Source organism: Triticum dicoccoides, chromosome 4B (genome assembly GCF_002162155.2).
Source record: "Triticum dicoccoides isolate Atlit2015 ecotype Zavitan chromosome 4B, WEW_v2.0, whole genome shotgun sequence".
NCBI classification, from domain to species: Eukaryota; Viridiplantae; Streptophyta; class Magnoliopsida; order Poales; family Poaceae; genus Triticum; species Triticum dicoccoides.
The window spans coordinates 682,540,387-682,559,286 of NC_041387.1; the positions used below are offsets into that span (position 1 = coordinate 682,540,387).

Below are 18,900 nucleotides of genomic sequence, written 5' to 3' on the forward strand. Positions count from 1 at the left end.
ATTATAACTATCATTATTGATGAATTTGAACTGCCCATTATTCCGTCTAAAAGGAAATATCAAACTCTTATGATTGGAACCTTTCCTATCCAAGTTGAGGAAACATAAGTGTTGTTTGAAGTTTGCCAGTATTGTAAATTTGAAATTGTTTGTTAATTAGGCCTGATCACCTTGGTTATCAAATTCTTTTCAAAAGTACAAAATTCTGAAGTTTTGATCAATTCTCTCTATCCCTTTTATTTATAAGTTGTTAGTTTTATTAAGTTTTGAAAGTTTATAGAAAACAACCGCCATGACAACAAAATCTGCTACCGTGGCAACATAAAAGTACTTCCATGGCAATACAATTTTCACTGAAAAATAAAAGTTCTCAAAAAAAATTGTTTTCTTGTGAACTATTTTTGATTGCAATGTTTGCCGCGGATGCATCAAAGTTGGTCACTAGTGGTGACAACAGAGTTTGGTATGGACTTGGTTAAACCGCGACCAAAACCTTTGCTGATATCAATGTAAGAACTTTTGATTTCGGCCTACCCTCTATTCTTCTATCTTAAGTTTTTACTGGTGGTGCCGCCGACAATGCATATTGAGGCTAGAGGGTGAAACCTACTTAGGCTAGACATAGTGGAAGTAGCTTAACTAGTAACATAACACACCTCAAGGTAAGTTTGCTAATGTGGCAAGTAGGTAATGATGAGAGAGGTGTTTATGGTAACATAAGAGCATGGTTAGTAATATAGCCGGTTTTTGTCTATATCATGTTTCCATGTCATCTATATTCAATGTAATAGCTAACATGTATCGCAATTAGCTACAAGTGTTACTTTACTAACATATGACCCACCTTCCATGCTTACAAAACTTCTTGGAGCCCGTGCTACATCCGGTTGTAAATCTACATCCAACTTCTTTATCTCCCTCTCTTCCAATTCAGCAAAACACAATATCTAAATCCTCATAGTCCATTTACATCAACTTATTGTACTTGCTCTAAATATGCACCATAACATAACGCAACCTAATGCAAAGTGAGTCTACGACCTAATAAATGCATCGATCATGATACTTTGCACTATGAATGTAGTAACATTGATTAGTATCATATACATGACACTAGTCTAAGTTACTCCCCACTACGACTAGCCTTGTGCTCCTATTTTCTAAGATCACGTGTGTTTTACAAATGTGACTTTTCAAGTTGTTTAAACTTGTGTTTTAAACATAATCCAGATAAGATTAACAACCATAATATAATCCATCTGTAATTGGACAATGTTGCTTTCGTCCTCGAACACACATGTGTGAGTCATGTGTAATAATTAAATATCAATTTACTTATGTAGGTTAATTTTCATCAGGGCTGTAGTCTGACAATAAACCTAGCTCCTTCCAATTAGTACTTGTACTCGGGTGATTTTTCCTGTATATTCTTTGATACCGTATTCCAATAATCTTCATTAAGTATTTACTCAAGTACACCATGAGTATGTATAGATTCCTCAAGTTATAGCTCCATCAACAATAGTTCCATATATAGTGAATAACTATTTCCAAATGGGATTAAATAGTTGTAGGACACAGATAATCCCTACATCTCGGTCACATTGACGATGTTGCTCTGGCCATCATTATGCTCCCTTTCCAATGCCTTCCTCTTGGATCCAACTGAGACATTCTTCTTCCCGCCTACGACATCATGGAGCCTCCATTCTATTGTTGCTCTGTTGGATTCTAGCTCTTTTACCCTTTGCTCCAGCTCCTTGAGATAAGCTATCGTTTGTAGGAGGATTGATGCTTTGTCCACCTGCAATTAACAATGATCCAGAAATAAAAGCTACTGTATGAAAAACAAATGGTGCAATTCGCTAAAAAGAAATGTGTGCAAGATAACTAAAAATTCTTTTAGAAGGGAATATAATAAATAAAACTGAATATTTCTATACGGCGGCCGAGGAATACCATATTTAATATTACTACCTTGTGAATGGATGGGACGAGTGACTTGAGAACCATGAACATCTCGTTGAGCCTCTCGCGACGCCTTCTCTCTGATATGACATGGTTCTTGATGTTACTTTCCCGATCTCTTGCCATACTGCCACCATCACCATTGTTCGTCCATGCACCGCCAGCCACAATTTTCTTTAGCAACTTCTGTGACTCCTCGGTGTCGGTGACCCGCACAACCATATCTTTCAACTCCAGTGACCTCCTCCAGGCTATAAAACAGGATGGTCGAGTACCTTGAACGGAGCTACTTAAAGTGACGATCACATCTTCCGTGCATGGGTAGTCCATAGACGACACCGTTTGCGGGGAAGAAATGGACTCAAAGGACCTGTCCATGACCCAGTTGTCCTCGAGAGCACAACTGTCCAGCCCCTCGAGGAGGAATTGGAACTCATCCATCTCCTTTGTGACGCACTCAAGGTTGACGTCAGAGAGGCACTCGACCTCCCTTAGCTCAGAGATCATCCCCTCAATGGCGTTGTGATCGAGGTCTTCCAACATGATGCCAGCCTCGCTGGTTTCGTTTGCTAATGATGGGTTGGAGCATGGCTCCTCTGATTTCGAGCATGCCGGGAACGATGGTAAGTGAAGCTCCCAGAAAGATGTGCCGATCTGATGCACCATGTTCGAGTCCTCCAAAACCTAGCAAGTCCATTGATTGCACTTTGTTAGTAGCACTTCATTAACTAGAGGATACCTCACGCGTTTCTACGGGAATTGGTTGATGAAAACTGGGTTGATAACATGAGAACCAAAATTTAAAATGCATATGACTTATTATATTTGATTATGTATAGTTGTAACAATGTTTACTAAATATAAGTAGAATATTAAATCGAAAACATTTTTCCATTCATGGGTGAATGTTGTGGTGGGTCTTTTCCCTTGCATGATTGCATGTTGAGATGGGCCTTATCCCAGTCATACTTGTATGGTGAGGTGGCACGCTTGCATGTTGAGATTAATAATTAAGCTAGTCGAGATGACTCTCTTAGGTTTATAGGATATGGACCGATGAAATGGAAAAACGTGTCCTCCTGTTGATTTGGTAGTTTGTGTTATCCTCATGCAAAAAACAATTCATACTGCTAGTCATGATAAACATGTTTTGTTTGCCAACAAAAATGAGCATGTGTTTTGTACATGAGTTATACTCCCACTTTTCCTTTTAGTCTACATATAAAAAATAGTCAAAGTCAAGCTTTAAAAGTTTGACTAACTTTATATTAAAAAATTCAACACTCTCAATATGAAATCTATATTGTCAGATGCATCATGAAATGTATTTTCATACTATGTAGTTTTAGTATTATACATGTTCATATTTTCTATATAAAAACTTCGTGTAGTTTGTCTTCAAACAAATTTTATATGCAGAGTGAAAAGAACCACGGGGGGAGGGAGGGGAGTAAGTAAGGAAGCCCCCTATAATATAATTGGTGCAACAAACCATATTGCAGGTACCATCCTTGAACCTGGCTTGGTGGGAAGGCGTCGGTCCCTTTCCACCACTAGGCTATGCCTTAACAAGTTAGTAATAGTCTACACACTGGGCTATCAATTTTTGAAGGAAATACACTAGGCTATCATTGATGGATCATTGTTGACGAGTGGCCGAATATGTTAGAAATGACACACGTCTCAGATTGATTGGATAGAAACATGTATGTGGTAAGTTTTAAGTTGTGATCCAAATTTATATAAAGGATAACTTCTGTCGGAGCGGAGCGGAGACCTGTCGCCGGGAGGCTTGAACCATAGAGGAGATGGGAGGTATGGATCAATATTAGCCTAGGTAACCGCTAGAATATATATCCTTTGTAAGCCGCCGCACGGGATAACTTCATCATTGTAAATCCCCAATGTTTGTAACCTCTACCGATATAATAAAGTTTCTCTGACTGTCTCTTGTGTTTTTTCCCTTCACATTGGAGGGTTTTTCCATGTTAAAATCTTGTGTCCCTTTGTGTTGATTTGATCTTCTCCGTTCTCCATTGCATGTCGTATATCTAACAATAATTGTGTGATGACGGGTTGACACATCACTGATGGTTGTACGGAAAATTTGGCTAGGATAGTCGTATCTCTGAGCTAGTAAACATTTACATGTTTCTTGGGGACGCTTTGGTTCACAAGATTCTAAAAATGCAGCATTTAGATGACATGGGATACTGAATCCTACAAGAATAGGAAATTTTTCACTCACTAATACCGAGGCACTCTATACCTTTGACAGGAAAAATTATATTTTGCTAATGATGAAAAATCTCATAATAAGACAATAGGTTATCAGCTCTAGGCCTGAGGATTTGGTTCTAATTTTATTAAAGCCAACTCCTTAAGCCTACACCCTAAACCCTATTCTAAGTTGGGTAATATCCATGGCATGCATATCCTAGCTTTTTTATTTACCTGGTTTTCTAAAGAATAACTTGAAAAATGTATATATAACCCCCAGGACTATCCAATTTGGATCACATAATCACCTCATCTTTAAAACCAGGTTCTTAATCCCCTAAACTATCTTAAACCGGACAAATCACTCCCCAGCCTCCACTTGAGCGGTATGGGACGGCTGTTTTGCTTACTTGGCGCCTAGGTTGAGCCCACCAACTAGCCACATCGGACAGGGCTAATGCATATGGTTTAAAACGAGCCCCTGAGCCGGTTCCAAGCAAACGAGTCGCCACTTCTTCTGCTTTCTTGCGCCGCCGGTGCTTCTCCTTTCTTCCTCCAACGCCACTAGGTTTTCTGCTCCTCCTCCCCTCCACACACCATGGTGATTATGATCACAGGAAGCACATGCTTGTCGCGGGTTTTTCAATGAGGCGGGACCACTGTCATTTGGGTCTTTCAATTTCCCGCTATACGAGTACAAGCCGATTCTCAAGTGTGAGTGCGATGTGAAGATGCCTTGCTGGATTTCGTGGAGCGATTACAATACAGGAATGGATATATCACAAGTGCAACCATTGATTGGTAGTTTCTGTTCTCTAAAGAATACCCCACTTTGTTTTGTTGCAAGATTGGAGGCATTGGTGGATGCTTGTTCTTCAAGTGGTTGGATAAACCAGGCACACCTCTCCAGCAACAACTAATTAAGGATGTACATGATGATGTTTGGACAAGAACGAAGAGAGTGAAAATCTTGTGTTTAGACAGTTGGACAGAGAGCATATGTGTTAAAGGTTGTAGATGGAAGCTCCAGTAGCATGCTGCTTTTCTTGGTGCTCCTCTCAATATTGCATCTGGGAGGGAGGAGAAGAGAAGGGAGGCAAAGGGGCAAGGGCATGGGAAGGGGACGAGTCTGGTTGGAACTGGCTCGGGGCTTCGTTTATACCGGACGCACTAGCCCCTATCTGACGTGGCCGGTCGCTAGGCAAAACAGCCGTCCCATACCGCTCAAGTTGAGTTCGGGCGGGGGGGGGGGTGTGATTTGTCCGGTTTAAGATAGTTTAGGGGATTAAGAACTTGGTTTTAAGGATGAGGGGGTTATGTCATCCAAATTGGACAGTTTTGGGGGTTATGTGATCCAATTTTCTTGCTACCAGCAGGAGCCCTTCCTTTTCATTATAAGAAGGAAGAAAGGCGAGACATAATTGTTGGCCATGGTTTCAATGGATGGACCAAGAATTTTTGTTGCTTCTATCATTTGTAAGCATGTCTATCTCCTAACGAATTTTGTACATGCAACCAATTGTATAAATAGGCATTGTTCGTGGTTACATGATCCAACAGGAGAAAGAGTGCTTACTATTCAAGGGAACAACATCCTAGGTCTAAGCTATTATTTTGCATACTAGCTAAATAAATAAAACTAGCATCTTGTTTACATATGGGTAGCATAGGTACTCTATTGCCAGTTGTGAGTAAATTTCCTGAAATAATGTAAGCGCTAGTTTCTGTTGGCCGATAAAAGCATGACCAATTCTTTACATAAGGTTAATTCGTAGCCTAATCCAATGATATACTCCACATGGTCCTCACATATGTTATTCCTTCACCACATGCCTTTATTGCATCAACAAATACATTGGGGAAGAGATAACATTTTGGGCCCACCTGATATTTTCCCTTGATTTGGTTTCTAACTTAGTCATATGTAGCCCATTGGCCATGATTTTAGCGCCGGTCATTAGAAGTTAGTGCTATATGCATGCTATATATGCAAGTCTGAGGCCATTTATATTGATTTTTATTGCTGAGTTTTGAGGCTTTTTTATTGTGTGATGCTACAATACCAAGTTCATGTTCATTAGATAAATAGATCACAACTTTATACATAACATGTAGCTAACAATGCTATCTATAAACTTGCCATCTACATTCCTGATGAAGCTCATCTTACTCTTGTAGCATTTGCATGGTCTTAAGCTTGCATTCAACTAGTATGGGCCAATTTCTATTGGCTTTCATTGCTGACTTTCGTGCGATGCTGCAAAGAGCAAACTCAGATATATCACAACTTTGTCCATACCTAAGCCTATTATTCATAAAGTTGACATGTGTATGCCTAATAAACCTGTTGAAATATATTGCCCACCTCTATCCATCACTTCAGACTTTTGGATGATTTGTTTGGAGCATGAATTCAGTATGGTATTTGAGCCAAGAGGTCTTGAGTTCAAGACCCTGCCAACGCAGTATTATATAAAATGGTACTACGACCTACGTTGATCCTACATCTAAGGACTAAAATAGGCTAGACACGAGGGGGTGATGAAAATGTTGCCCACCTCTTTCCATCAGTTTGGACTTTTGGATGAGTTGGCTGGAGCATGAATTCAATAAAACCTCAGCTTGCTTTTGTAGCATTCACATGACCTTGATCTTGAATTAAACTAAGTACGAGTTTTTAAAATTTTGAATCTTGCGTTGCTAAGTTGAATTGAATTTTAAAAACATGGGGCCTAGTTTGGCACATTGTACAAAACTACTGGTGATGGATCTAAGTTCTCCTGTGAGAATTTTTGCCATGAGTAGGGCATCGATGTAACCAAGAAAAGCATTGTTATGTTTTACCCCAACATTTGATCTCCAAACATCCGATTCAACTGATTATACTTGTTAAGACTGGATATGCTATTAGCACAAAACTGAAGAAATTCTTTATTTATGTGTCAACAGGTAGATTAGGGAGAGACCTACTTCATCTCGCCGTTAGTGCCATGTTTTGGCACACTGTACAAGAGACATTTATCTGAAAGAGTGTTTTGTACAGTGTTGCTGGAATGTCATAGCCGTGAAGATCTTCTATTTTGATGATGCTATACAAACAGACATTACCATGAGCATAATCCGGACAAATCCGAAGATGGAGCTGACAAGGGTCTTAGGTGTTGGATGTTTCGGGTGTTGCATCCTGATTGTGGGGTTATGGTCTTGGAAAGACATTGGCCTGCTCATCTTTTGGCACCCATTGCGAAGGCAATGACGTAACCAAGAAAGCAACATATTTCATTTGTTGGCAACTTATTAGATTTCTAGAACTATGTCTATTAGGTTTCTACAACTTCCCATTAGATGCAATTTATGATGCATATGGTATGGATGTATTATTCTGTTGGTTGTAAACTATGTAATATAGTTGAAATCTTAGAAGATCAAATTTTGCTTATGTCGTAGATAAATATATCTTGATTTGTATGTGCTTAGAATGCAATATGTGTGTATGTATATGTAATTATGTATATAGGAAATGTGCTCCCTCAACGACTGGGATTGCTAAGAGGCAGTGCGGCTGGGGCTGCATTGCTAGCAATGGGTTTTCAGGCACCGCTAGGTGCTAGCAGTAGGAAACAAGTCACCACAGACGGGCTGCACAGAACAAGCTGTAGACATGACAATTTTCACGTCCCCTGGACTTGTATCACTGACGGGCTAATTCTACAAGCCCTTCCCAGCCCACAACGGAAGAATTGTGGCCGTCAGTGACATGGCCTCTCCGCTTATAGGTCATCACTGACGAATACCTCATGATGGGCCGCCCACCCGTCAATGATAAACCATTATGTGATTGAGGAATCTATAATAGAAGCTGTTTGGTTGCACCGCATGAAAAATGCAGGAACTTTCCTATAGCATTAGGTGCAATGCATAATTGTTATAGAAACAAGGAAAAAAATCCATGAGGTTAGACTCAATGGAATTTTTTTACCTTGGAACTGTATATAAAGTAGACCACATGAATAGTTTATATGGTTTCTAATCCTACAAACCAAACAAGTTTTATAGGAAAAGATCCTAAAGAACGAAATCCTCCAAAATCCGTATGAAATTCCTTTAAAAGTGAAAATCATGCGCACTCACCGGATCCGACGTCCCGAGCTCGAGCACACCACCCATAAAGGGAATGCAAACGACTGTCTGGAAAAATGCGAGCCAACTTGAGATGAGAGATGTGAAGGGAACACATGTACGTGATAGATCAATGCATATGCAATGATGGAAGCGTGATGGAAGTAGTGTGCTGACCTTAATAGGCACGGTCTTTTTTTAAGCGTCCAGTAGGCACCACGATGGAGTATATTAGTAGTTAGTTAACGACCAAAAGATGTATACAAATTAAGCGTGAGATATCTGGGTTACCTTTGCTAAGAGCGCGCGCTCGAAAGTTTTGGTATCTGCGGATTGAGCATTGTACACCCAAACGTGTTGATTGCTCGCAAAGCTTTTGCCTGGCAACCTGACGGAACAAACACTTCAGTAAGTACGTATTCACTCTAGCAACGGTTGTGATTATATTGGGCCAAGTATGTAGTAGGTACTAATGTCACTATATCACACGTAGCCAGATCGTACAAGGCAAAAATTTCATTTTATTTATAAATTGTATTAAAAAGATTTGAAGAAAAATCTGAAAATAATTTCACATTTTTATATAGATGTACATGTGAGTGACATAAAAAAGATGAATTCGTGGATTTGTAAAAGCAAATAGTGCATGTATCGCTTGCTATTTTCACGTCCGCATATTTATACTATTGCATAATACGTTTTCACTTATAGCCCTTACCCGACTAGAGACACCTGTCAGAAGATGAATGTCAGCGATGAGAAAAAAGGATGGGTCCTCAAGCTCGTCAATGATGGTACATCCACTGTTGTAGGTTCCCTCAGCAGAGGTCGCGTAGGGGCCCGAGCAGTGGTACCTGTAAGACCTATGGCATGTAGGAACTAAAGCCTACCACCGGAAATCTTCTATATGTGGTTGGCGCCCTGCCCGCCACTGATAAACTATTAGTAGTGGTAGGAGGTCAGTGGCAGGCACCCTCCACATCAATGCCTGCCACTGCTAGGCAACTTGTGCACGTCATTGCTAACCTATTCTACAATAGTGAGAGAAAGGGACAACTGAACCTTCTGACTAGTAGCTTCAGTGAAGATGATGGAAATGACTGAGGCCTCCTTTGGTGGATAGGATAGGAATTTTATAGGAATAGGAAAATCATAGGAAGTGAGATGACATGCATCTCAATTTTTATAGAGAAAGAGATACCATCTGGTGCATAGGATAGGAATTTTTCCATTGAGTCTAGGCTAATGTTTTTTTTCCTCCAAAATGTGAAGGATTGATTCCTATCCTACATAGGAACAGGAATCCATTCCTATAAACCAAAGCGCTTCGAAGGAATTTTTCCTTTGCAAATCCTATCCTATAGAGTTCCTACAAAATTCCTACAAACCAAAGGAGGCCTGAAGGTGCTAGGTGCAGGAGTTGCAATTTGATTCACGCGGTATCGTACGGATTAGCACAAAATAGCTCTATCAGAAACATAGGTAAAAAAACCCAACTAGAGCACGGGCCTTGGCGGTTTCTTAAGCTAATAAGACCATTTCACACAAACTGGCTGGTTTTCTGAAAAAACCGGTGAATAAACCAGGCCTTTGAAGAACAAAATCCAGAAAAAAAAAATGTTCTTATAGAATTCATGAGAAGTTTTTTTTTGCAGTGAAGGCCTATTTATTGATTAACCGGGAAGTTCATAGGAATACAAAAAGGGTCATGAGGATTACCAAGCCACAACTGGCGACCCTGGTTTATAGAAACCGAAAATTTCGCTAGGAGAAGTGATTCCCAGGTCGCTGGAGTATCAGGCAGGGCCTAGCCAAGGCCCAATTACCAATCTGGCTCTGCTACTTTGTTGTCCAGGTTAAGGAAGTAATTTTATTTCACCGCTGTTTTACACTATATTAGCATCTATATATTACTCGACATATATTATTTTATGGTAATAAACCAGAAAATAAACTGGTGATCCAGAGGTCCAACCGGTGAAAACCTGAACCGACAGGCTCAATGGTTCGGCAATGTAGTCAGGTTTTCTAAACTATGGTCCGAAACAAAATACGGATTCACTAGATGATGAACAGTATCCAATATAACAATGCAAATAAATTTTGCACATGGTTCAGATTCCCATGCACTAGAAGGCAAGTTGTACGGTACATAAGGGTGTACCCACCCTTCCCCGCAAAAGAAGGGTGTTCCACCTCAGGACTAAACAAGCCGTGCATAATTTTCAGATTTGTTTTTTTAGACACTTGAAAATTTTGTTCTAGATTTTTTTTAGAAAATCCAAGCTCACTGGATTCCAGGATCAAAAAAACATTTTCGGTACTCATTCCGTCCAGGTGCATTAGGTCTCTCCAATTCATAAGTGCTTAGGTAAGGTGTTAAGAGTTTAACGACTAAAGTCCCAAAGCTTAGTTACTTAACTTGTTGTAGCTAAACTCTGTCCATTTAATTATTTAGCACTGGTGACCGCCTCATCCTCTTCAAAAAAGCTAGGAATCGTGCCTCTCGCCGGCGCCGCCGCAGGTCCGCCTTGCCTCCAGTGACCCTAGGGCCATGGGGGCGCAGTGGATCATGGCAAGGGCCGGCGGGAGAGCTCCGTTGTTAGTCGCTTCTTTCAGTTTTGTTAGGGTTTGTGTCCTGTTCAGGAAGACGAAACGGCGCCGGCTCCCTGAAGATGGAATAAAGGTCTCCCCGCCTAGCCCACATTCCGGTGATGCGTCTAACATAGTTGGTGGGCGTGTGGAGGTGTGTCTCTGGCAGATCTATCCTTGGTAGATTTGCTCGGATCTGGTTGTTGTTCGTCTACGTTCGTGTGTCTTTAGGTTGAATCCTTTCGATCTACGTTATTCTTCATCAGCGGCAGTTGCTGCTCTGGTGTGCTGGTCCTATGGGGCCTTAACACGACGACTTCCCGACTGTCTACTACAACAAATTGTGCCCGACTCCGGCGAGGGAGGGCGATGATGGCGGCGCGCCTTCGGCTCGCTTCAGTTTTTGTAGTCGTCGGTAGGTGGTTTACGGATCTGGATGTAATTTTCATTAATTCTGGTGTTTGTTATACTGTCATGATTGAAGATGAATAGGTCGGAAGTTTTCTCGCATTTTTTTTTATTTAGCACTGGTGAGGTTTCGTCATTTAGATGTTTTGCATAGGTCTGTGCACTTGGCATTTGAGTGTACGGTTTTAGTATACGACTGTTGAAATCCACCATCAATTTTATCCTGGTCGGATGGTAATCGAAGTAACTTGTGTCACGTTGTGGAAACACCTAATTTTCGTTAGGCGCCTAATATAATGCATCTGGACAGAGGCGTACCCTTGGCCAGGCCGGAAGGTGTAACTCATGCTTATGGTGTAGTACCACTCAGCGTCGCCGAGATCCTCCGGCGAGAGCCTTGCCCGGCGGTCGGAGTTGCCGCCGGACAAGAGCGACTCGTAGAGCTCCCTCAGTTGCTGGCTTCTCGGCTCCGTCGTCGTGGTTGAGCTGGTCATCTTTCTCGTCTTTATCTCGCCATTGTAGAATCCTTCCTTCCACGCCAGAACTCTACAATACAAATGAAAACAAACCGATGGGCTTGATACATGAAAAGTAGGAACCTAGCTTAGCTCGGGTATTTGCTTCAAAAAGTATACTTCATCGTATTAAAATATAAGATATTTTTACGGGCTAGCTAGTTTAACCTGAAAACGTCTTCTACTTTAGCACGGAGGTAGTACTATAGTACTGAGAACAGGCGTTTGGCTCTCGGCCTCCACGGAGGCCTTTAAAAAAAAGAAAAATCAAAGTTCAAACTTTTTGGTTTCAAAAAATTCTGAAAAAATTTGTGCAAATAAACAAGGATGTTATGTGTATGTGTGTAAAATTTTAGGATGAAAAACGTTGAAATGCGACCTGTACGAAAAAAACAAATTCATGGACTGAGAGGACGAATAGAAAGTGTAATTACCCCGCTGGGCCGGTGGAGATGGACCAGAAAATGGCATACGTCCAGTTGATGCTCCTCACAGCAGCGGCGAGGTGGTAGCTCAACTGCCTCCCCGCCGGCGGTTCCTGACCGGGACCGGGACCGGAAGGAGCAGCCATTGATCACCACAACTCGCAAGAAGAGCAAGAAGAGAGAGCTAGACACCAATCTCTCACCATTAACAACCAGCTATATATACATGCAAATGGGCCAACAATCCAAGGCGTGTTGGATCTTTGAGCAGACGAGTAACTATCCAAGGCACTGTGCCTACACTGTTGCACCAACAGCAACATTAGGCATCAAAAAAGCACCTTGCTCTCCCTCCGTACCGCACCAGCGCATTAGTCACCTCACGAAAAACAGATACTGCCGTGATATAGGTCACCACAAGGCAGGCGATGAAGGAGCGCGCGGGAACCACTCATCTTCTCAAACTCCAACAACATGTAGAAGAGAACTCCTTACATAGAGGTCCAACTCTTCTTTCAAATCTGGGGTGGTACTAAAAATTTCACCACCTAGTCGTATAGCACACATAGGCCCTTAGAGTTTTTTTAGAAATTGTTGAATGAGTCTAAAGCCCGCTCCATATTTCAACGGTTAGTGACTTGCAATTAGCGGGAGAACTCGCTCCACGGAGATGGTAGTCTTGCTAGGACAAGATGAAGAAATAGTTTTTGGAAGTTTGTCAATATTTCCTTTTTAAAGAAATACAGTAGCTAGCAAGCAGACGTTTTTGTTGTAAACTATAAGGTATAATATGCGCGTACGTTTGACAGCTACGTACGTTTAATCATTAAAGAAATGAGCGTGATGGGAGTAAAAGCCAAAATGGAACCTCCTATAAATGGTCCTCTGCTACTGTTTTGCTTTCATCGGGAATAGAGGAGAATAGTCGCTCATTCTTCATCTTTTAAAGTATGGTCAGGTGTTGGTTATTAGAGCATAATTGGTTTGTTATCAAAAATTGGCATGCCAATGTTTGGTATTGTGTCAAATATTGGCTACTACTTGGTTGGTTCGTGCCTATCTCTTATAAAATTGCCATAGTTGGCAAGTCTTTGGTATTGCCAATATTTGGCAAGCCAAAAATGGGCAGCAAACCAATTATGCACTTAATTCAGTGGAATACTTCTTGATTACTTTTCTAGTTTCTATCTCCATTTAAACCGATAAGAACTGCTACACACAATTTCCTTCTTCTATTTGCATCTTCGCCGATTTTAACCCTTTTTTATCATCAGTTTAGTAAAGCCATTTATTGGGTGTTAAAACTGTCCAAGCGTAAAATATCCCTGTCAAGTTTGGCAGCATTTCCTTGCTATGTAAAACTCATTCTTCCATCTTCACACATTTTCTTAGAAGTTAAACTCCCTCTCGCACCCCCCCCCCCACGTTGCTCCTCCCCGGGGCGACACGGGCGGTGACGCCAGCTCTCCGTCCGCAACCCCTTCCTCTCCTCCTTCCTCTCATCGTTGTCAGAAGCCTCGAACATGCAAAGCCCACACAGAGACGGCGACAGTGGGATCTGCTCTCCGCTTTGTAGTGTGCTTGCCCACAAGTTGGGGGCCTCGCAGCGGCGGCTGGCGCTGTGTCCTGTGTGTCTTGCATCATCACGTTTAGTGCTGCGGGTGGCTCAGTAGCAAGGTGGCGACAACGCGTAGACTTGGGATCCCGATTCGAAGGTGTTCGATCTCATCCTGACCTCTTGGGATAGCTTCCGATGTTTGTGACAGTGTGGCTGCTTGCTACTGCCGACGGGGAGCCGCGGTGGCGACGATTGCATGTGCGGCGTGCAATTGCGTTGCGAGCCCGATCTGGGCATGGTGGGCCACTCTCATGGTGGTTGCTGGTACGACTACTGCGTGTTTGTGGCAATTTCGCGGTTGCCGGGGTTGCAGCTACATGGTGTTGTGGGGTTAGGATCCTCTGCAGTACCGTGTGGTGCTGTACACTACAGCACCGTACAGTACTGCAGAGGATCTCAACCCGGCGTTGTGGTATTGTTGTCGCCATGGTGTGCGGTGGTGGTGATGCGCGGCGGGCGCATCAGAGTTGTGGGATGGATCTGGGCCGTGTGGTGCCGGCTTCGACTCCAGTAGTCCTTCATGGTGTTGTATGGCCGTGCTATCCTTTTGCTCCTTGTTGGCGTGATCCTCGTTGATGAATACGAATGGAGCCACGTGGCTCGGTCTCACAGGTTCGCATCGGCTTACCCCCTACCCGGGTCTATTGAGGTGGCGAGGAATAAGGCTATGGTGAAAGCTTTGATTCGACGAGGGTCGTTACCAATGATGATGGCGCATCCATGGGAGCGGATCAGACTAGTTGCATCTTACAATATGCTTAGAGCAAATCCAATGCGCCGATCCAAACGGACGACGCTTTTATCCGCATTTTGTCTGTTTGGGTTGGCTCGGCGTACACCCATGTCCGCTTTTGCATTCGGGTCGGCGCTTGCGCCCGATGCTGGCCCGACCCATTCTTTAGCCGGCGCGAAAAAAAACATTCCACCACACATTTTGAAAAGATGTTAATTAAACATTAATGCCGGCCACAAAGGCCGGCGATAGTGCACTATTACCTTAAATAAAACATTAAATAAAACTACACACTATTAGGAGGTGCGTTGCCCAAGGCGGCGGCGGCGTCGGGGCCGGTGAGGTGATGAGCGTCGGCGCCGGGCCAGCCCACAGGAATGCCGTCGACCAGGCTCTAGCGACGTTGTCCGCTGCCGGCTGGGCTGGACCAGCGCGAGCACGACACTCCTCCTCCTCCTCCGCCTCGCGGCGCTCCTCCTCGGCGTCGCGCTCCAGCATTTCGAGGTACTCCCCCTCACGGTGCTCCTCAGCCAGCCTTTGCTGGTACCATTGCTCGAAGCACGCCTGCTCTTGCTCCGCTGACGCCCCCAGCCAGACCGGCGGCGTGCTAACGCGCACCACCCCGGTCCAAGAGCAGCGCTCGATGGGCTCAGTGGGGGTCGGCGCCGGCTCGGCCTTGACGGGGAACGGCGGCCTCAACGGTGACACGACGCAGTCGCCGGCCGCAGACAGCGGCATGGCCTCCGCCATGCGCTCCTGCTACGCCTCCTCCTCCTCCTTGCGGCGCTCCTCCTCCTCGCTTTCGTGGAAGACTGCCGCCAGCGCCGCCTGGTAGGCGGCCTCTGCCTCCTAGTCCTCGCCCTGCATGACGAGGGTTGGCGACGGGGAGCCATGCCGCACGTCGCGGACGCCACACCTGCGGGCCTCCTCATGCTCGAAGGCGAACAACTGCTCCCCACCGCACGCTCAGATTAACAAAGGTCGATCGCCGTCATTGACGCATGGGCCTGCGGTGGGCGGTCGTCACTAATAAAGACGGCCACGGTAGTTGGATGTCCGCCAGGTGGGTACATGGCGGACACCGAAAGGACGCGGTGCGTCATCGCCGACACATTTCGGCCGCAAGTGGATCCGCCCACACGCCAAGTGGACGCGTTTTGGGAATGCGTCGACGCGTTGGGCCAGCACATTTGTTCGTGCCGACCCAAACGGGCGTCGGCAAACGAAATGGATAGCTGCATTGGAGTTGCTCTTAATACTTACTGTCATTACGCTCGCGCAGGTGGCCAAAATTTCAAATAATTGATAGAGAGGAGATCGTGCAGTGTCGGTGTGGCGCCGTCCTCGTCAAAGCGAGTACTGAAAATGAATTGAATTCGGCTAGCTGGGGCTGGGCATGTGGGGGTTAGTTAGCGACCTAGACTTAGCGGGAGAAGTCGCGCCATGGAGATGCCAGGACAGGATGAAGTAACAGTTTTGGAAGTTTTCCCAAATTAATTTGTTTCTTAGCAAGCATACATTTTTGCAAACTGATATTGATCCTGGGGGACGCACGTTTAATCATTAAAGAAAATGAGGGTGATGGGAGCACAAAGCCAAAACGGAACCTTCTACCGACTGTTGTCTGCCAGTAATCCTGGGGGACGCATATCACACGCTGGCTATATGAGTGTGCCGTATGATCAAGTGTTAGCATCATGAAAAAAGAAGTGTTAGCATTAGTAATTATTTATATAATAGGGCTGACTATAAGGTTGGTTAAAAGGTTTTACAGCTATTTTTTTACTTTCTCTTTATCTTTTTTCTTTCCTTAAATATTTTTATCTAGAAGCACACACAGAGGCAAGAGGCAGGCTCTGCCTATTCCTTTGACTTTTTTTTCATGTCTCTCTCTTCTACGTAGACAAAAGTGTTCTATAAGAGCATCTACATCCAGGCGCCTCAAACCCGTCTCATACGCCGGGGCGGGCCGCCCGGTCACTGTCCGGTCACGATTTTTTGATCCAGACGCCCACCCCTCAAACGGCTCTCAAACGCCCGGGCTGACTGGCACCCCTCATATCCAGCCCAAATATGGGGGCTCCCGGGCGCGCCCGCCACATCGGACTGACGGCGGGGTCCCACTCGGAAACGCCCGAAAACCCAACGGTCCGAAGCTCATCTCCTTCGTCGAACTAGTGGCGCCGTGTGGCGCCGCTCCAACGGGCCGCGTACTGCCTGGCCCGGCTATGTAAGTCGACCGACGGCACCGAAACCCTACCATTCATCCACATTTGCCTCCGCCTGTCCGCCGCCGCCACAACTTTCCACGCCACCCGGCCGCCTAGTAGCCATGCCCCCACGCCGCCGGGTGAGGAGTGAGCCATTTTTGACACCAGAGCGCCGGCTCAAGCTCCTTGAGCAGGTCCGGGCTAGGCTCGAAGCCCGGATCGCTGCGGGGCTACCTCCGGATGCAGTGGATCCGGAGGAGGAGTTGGAGGTTGAGGAGGAGGAGGAGGAGGAGGATGTGGGGGACGCCGGCGACACAGATCTGCACGGAGCAGCAGGGCATCATCGATTCCCTCCGGTCGGAGTCGGCTGCAGAGGCCAGATGCCATTGCAGGCAGGAGACGGAGGCGCAAGAGGCCATGGAGGAGGCGGAGATGTTCGTCTACATGGATGAGGTCGAGCAGGAGGAGGATGAGCCGGAGCCCTCCTACCCGCGCGTCCAGCCGGCGCCCGACACCGCTGTCGTAGTCATCTCCGGCGACGAAGACTAGATAGGGTAGTACGTAGCATGTAGTAAGCAATATTTCTTTTGCATGATTTGTATGAATCTAAGGGATGAAATATGAGAGAGGCATATGCAGAGTGGCTAATCTGAGGCATGATCGGTCATTGTCTGCGGATGTGCCCGATCGCGTCTGCGGGCGTTTGGCTGTAGATCTCTAAGTTACTCCCCACTATGACCAGACTAAAGAGGTAGCTAGTGCAATGTATCCACTGTTACCCTAGACCTGCGCACCAGTGTGTGCGTGCATGTGGAGTACTCCCTTTGGTCCTTTTTGGTTTGTATATAAGTTTTATCCGAAGTTAAAGTATTTCTACTTTCATCAAATTTATAGAAAAAGTATCAATATTCATAATGCTAAATCGACATTATTAAATTCATTATGAAATGTAGTTTCATAATATATATATTTGATATTGTAGAAGTTGATATATTTTAATATAAATTTGATCAAATTAACTTCATAAAATTTGACTTGACACAGATCGAATATGCGAAGTAAAAAAGACCGAAGGGAGTACTACAACTGTACCGAAAACGAGGGGAATCTAAAGAGAAATGCTTTGCTCTCGACAGAAACAAAATGCTTTGCTTTCAGCACATGAAACGGAGCGAATGATGGCTCTGGGTAATACTACTAGTAGTCGATTTTCTGATGGTGATGCTGGATGGAATGATGGTGATACTATTTGACTATGTGAGTGGTGATGGTGCTGGAGGACGGATGACGGGCCTGCTTGTCTAGTCATCGCGGCCGCATACATGGTGAGGTGAGATCATGGCATTAATTATTTTGGATCTGACACCTTAGACACTCATGAGGTCATCTCTCCGTTCACTTTAGCTACTCCCTCCGTTCACTTTTCTAAGATATTGAAGACATTTCACACAACATGCAAAACGGTCCATTTTAACTTGTTGAAACGATTTATAAAAGTGAACGGAGGGAGTACAAATTTTGGCGAGAATAGTCTCTTACTTTTTATCTTTCTATATAGTGTGGTGAGGTGCTGGTTATCATTAATCAAGTGGAATACTTCTTGATTACTTCTGTAGTCTCTTTATTCTACTATCTCTAGTCCTCTTCTATCCCCATTTAAACTGATAAGAACAGCTACACAGTTTCCTTCTTCTATTTCTATCTCCCCTTCTCTGTTTTCTAGTAAGAACAGATTTCGGCCATGAATTTGGTGAAGTCAATTATTGTGTGTTAAATCGTCCTAGCGCAAAATATCACATCCGAGTTTGGCAGCACTTCCTTGCTACTATGTAAAACTCTTTCTTCCATCTTCACCTAATATCTCAGATGTTAAACTCCCTCTTGCCCACCGCGTCGCTCCTCCTCCAGCGTGACACAGGCGGTGATGCCAACTCTCCGGCTGCAACCCCCTCCCTCCCCCCTCTCACCGTTGTCGGTAGCCTTCGGCAGGCAAAGCCCACGTGGAGCTGGCGGCAGCGGGATCTGCTCTCTGCGTTGTAGCGTGGCCGCTTACGAATACATCGGCGGTGATTGCGCGGGCGGCGGGCAGTTG

At 44.5% G+C, this 18,900-nt stretch overlaps 1 protein-coding gene across 1 annotated transcript; it reads right to left on the bottom strand.

The window, feature by feature from the left end:
* Window positions 1-1,588: 1,588 nt before the first annotated feature.
* On the bottom strand, window positions 1,589-15,348 carry LOC119293120 (anthocyanin regulatory R-S protein-like). The gene is made up of 8 exons (XM_037571682.1): window positions 14,911-15,348; window positions 12,257-12,360; window positions 11,626-11,853; window positions 8,599-8,695; window positions 8,485-8,499; window positions 8,320-8,376; window positions 1,978-2,652; window positions 1,589-1,804 (listed from the first exon to the last, which is right to left on the bottom strand). The coding sequence occupies exons 1-8, from the start codon at window positions 15,346-15,348 to the stop codon at window positions 1,589-1,591; spliced, it is 1,830 nt and encodes a 609-aa protein (XP_037427579.1).
* Between the last annotated feature and the right edge of the window lie 3,552 nt (window positions 15,349-18,900).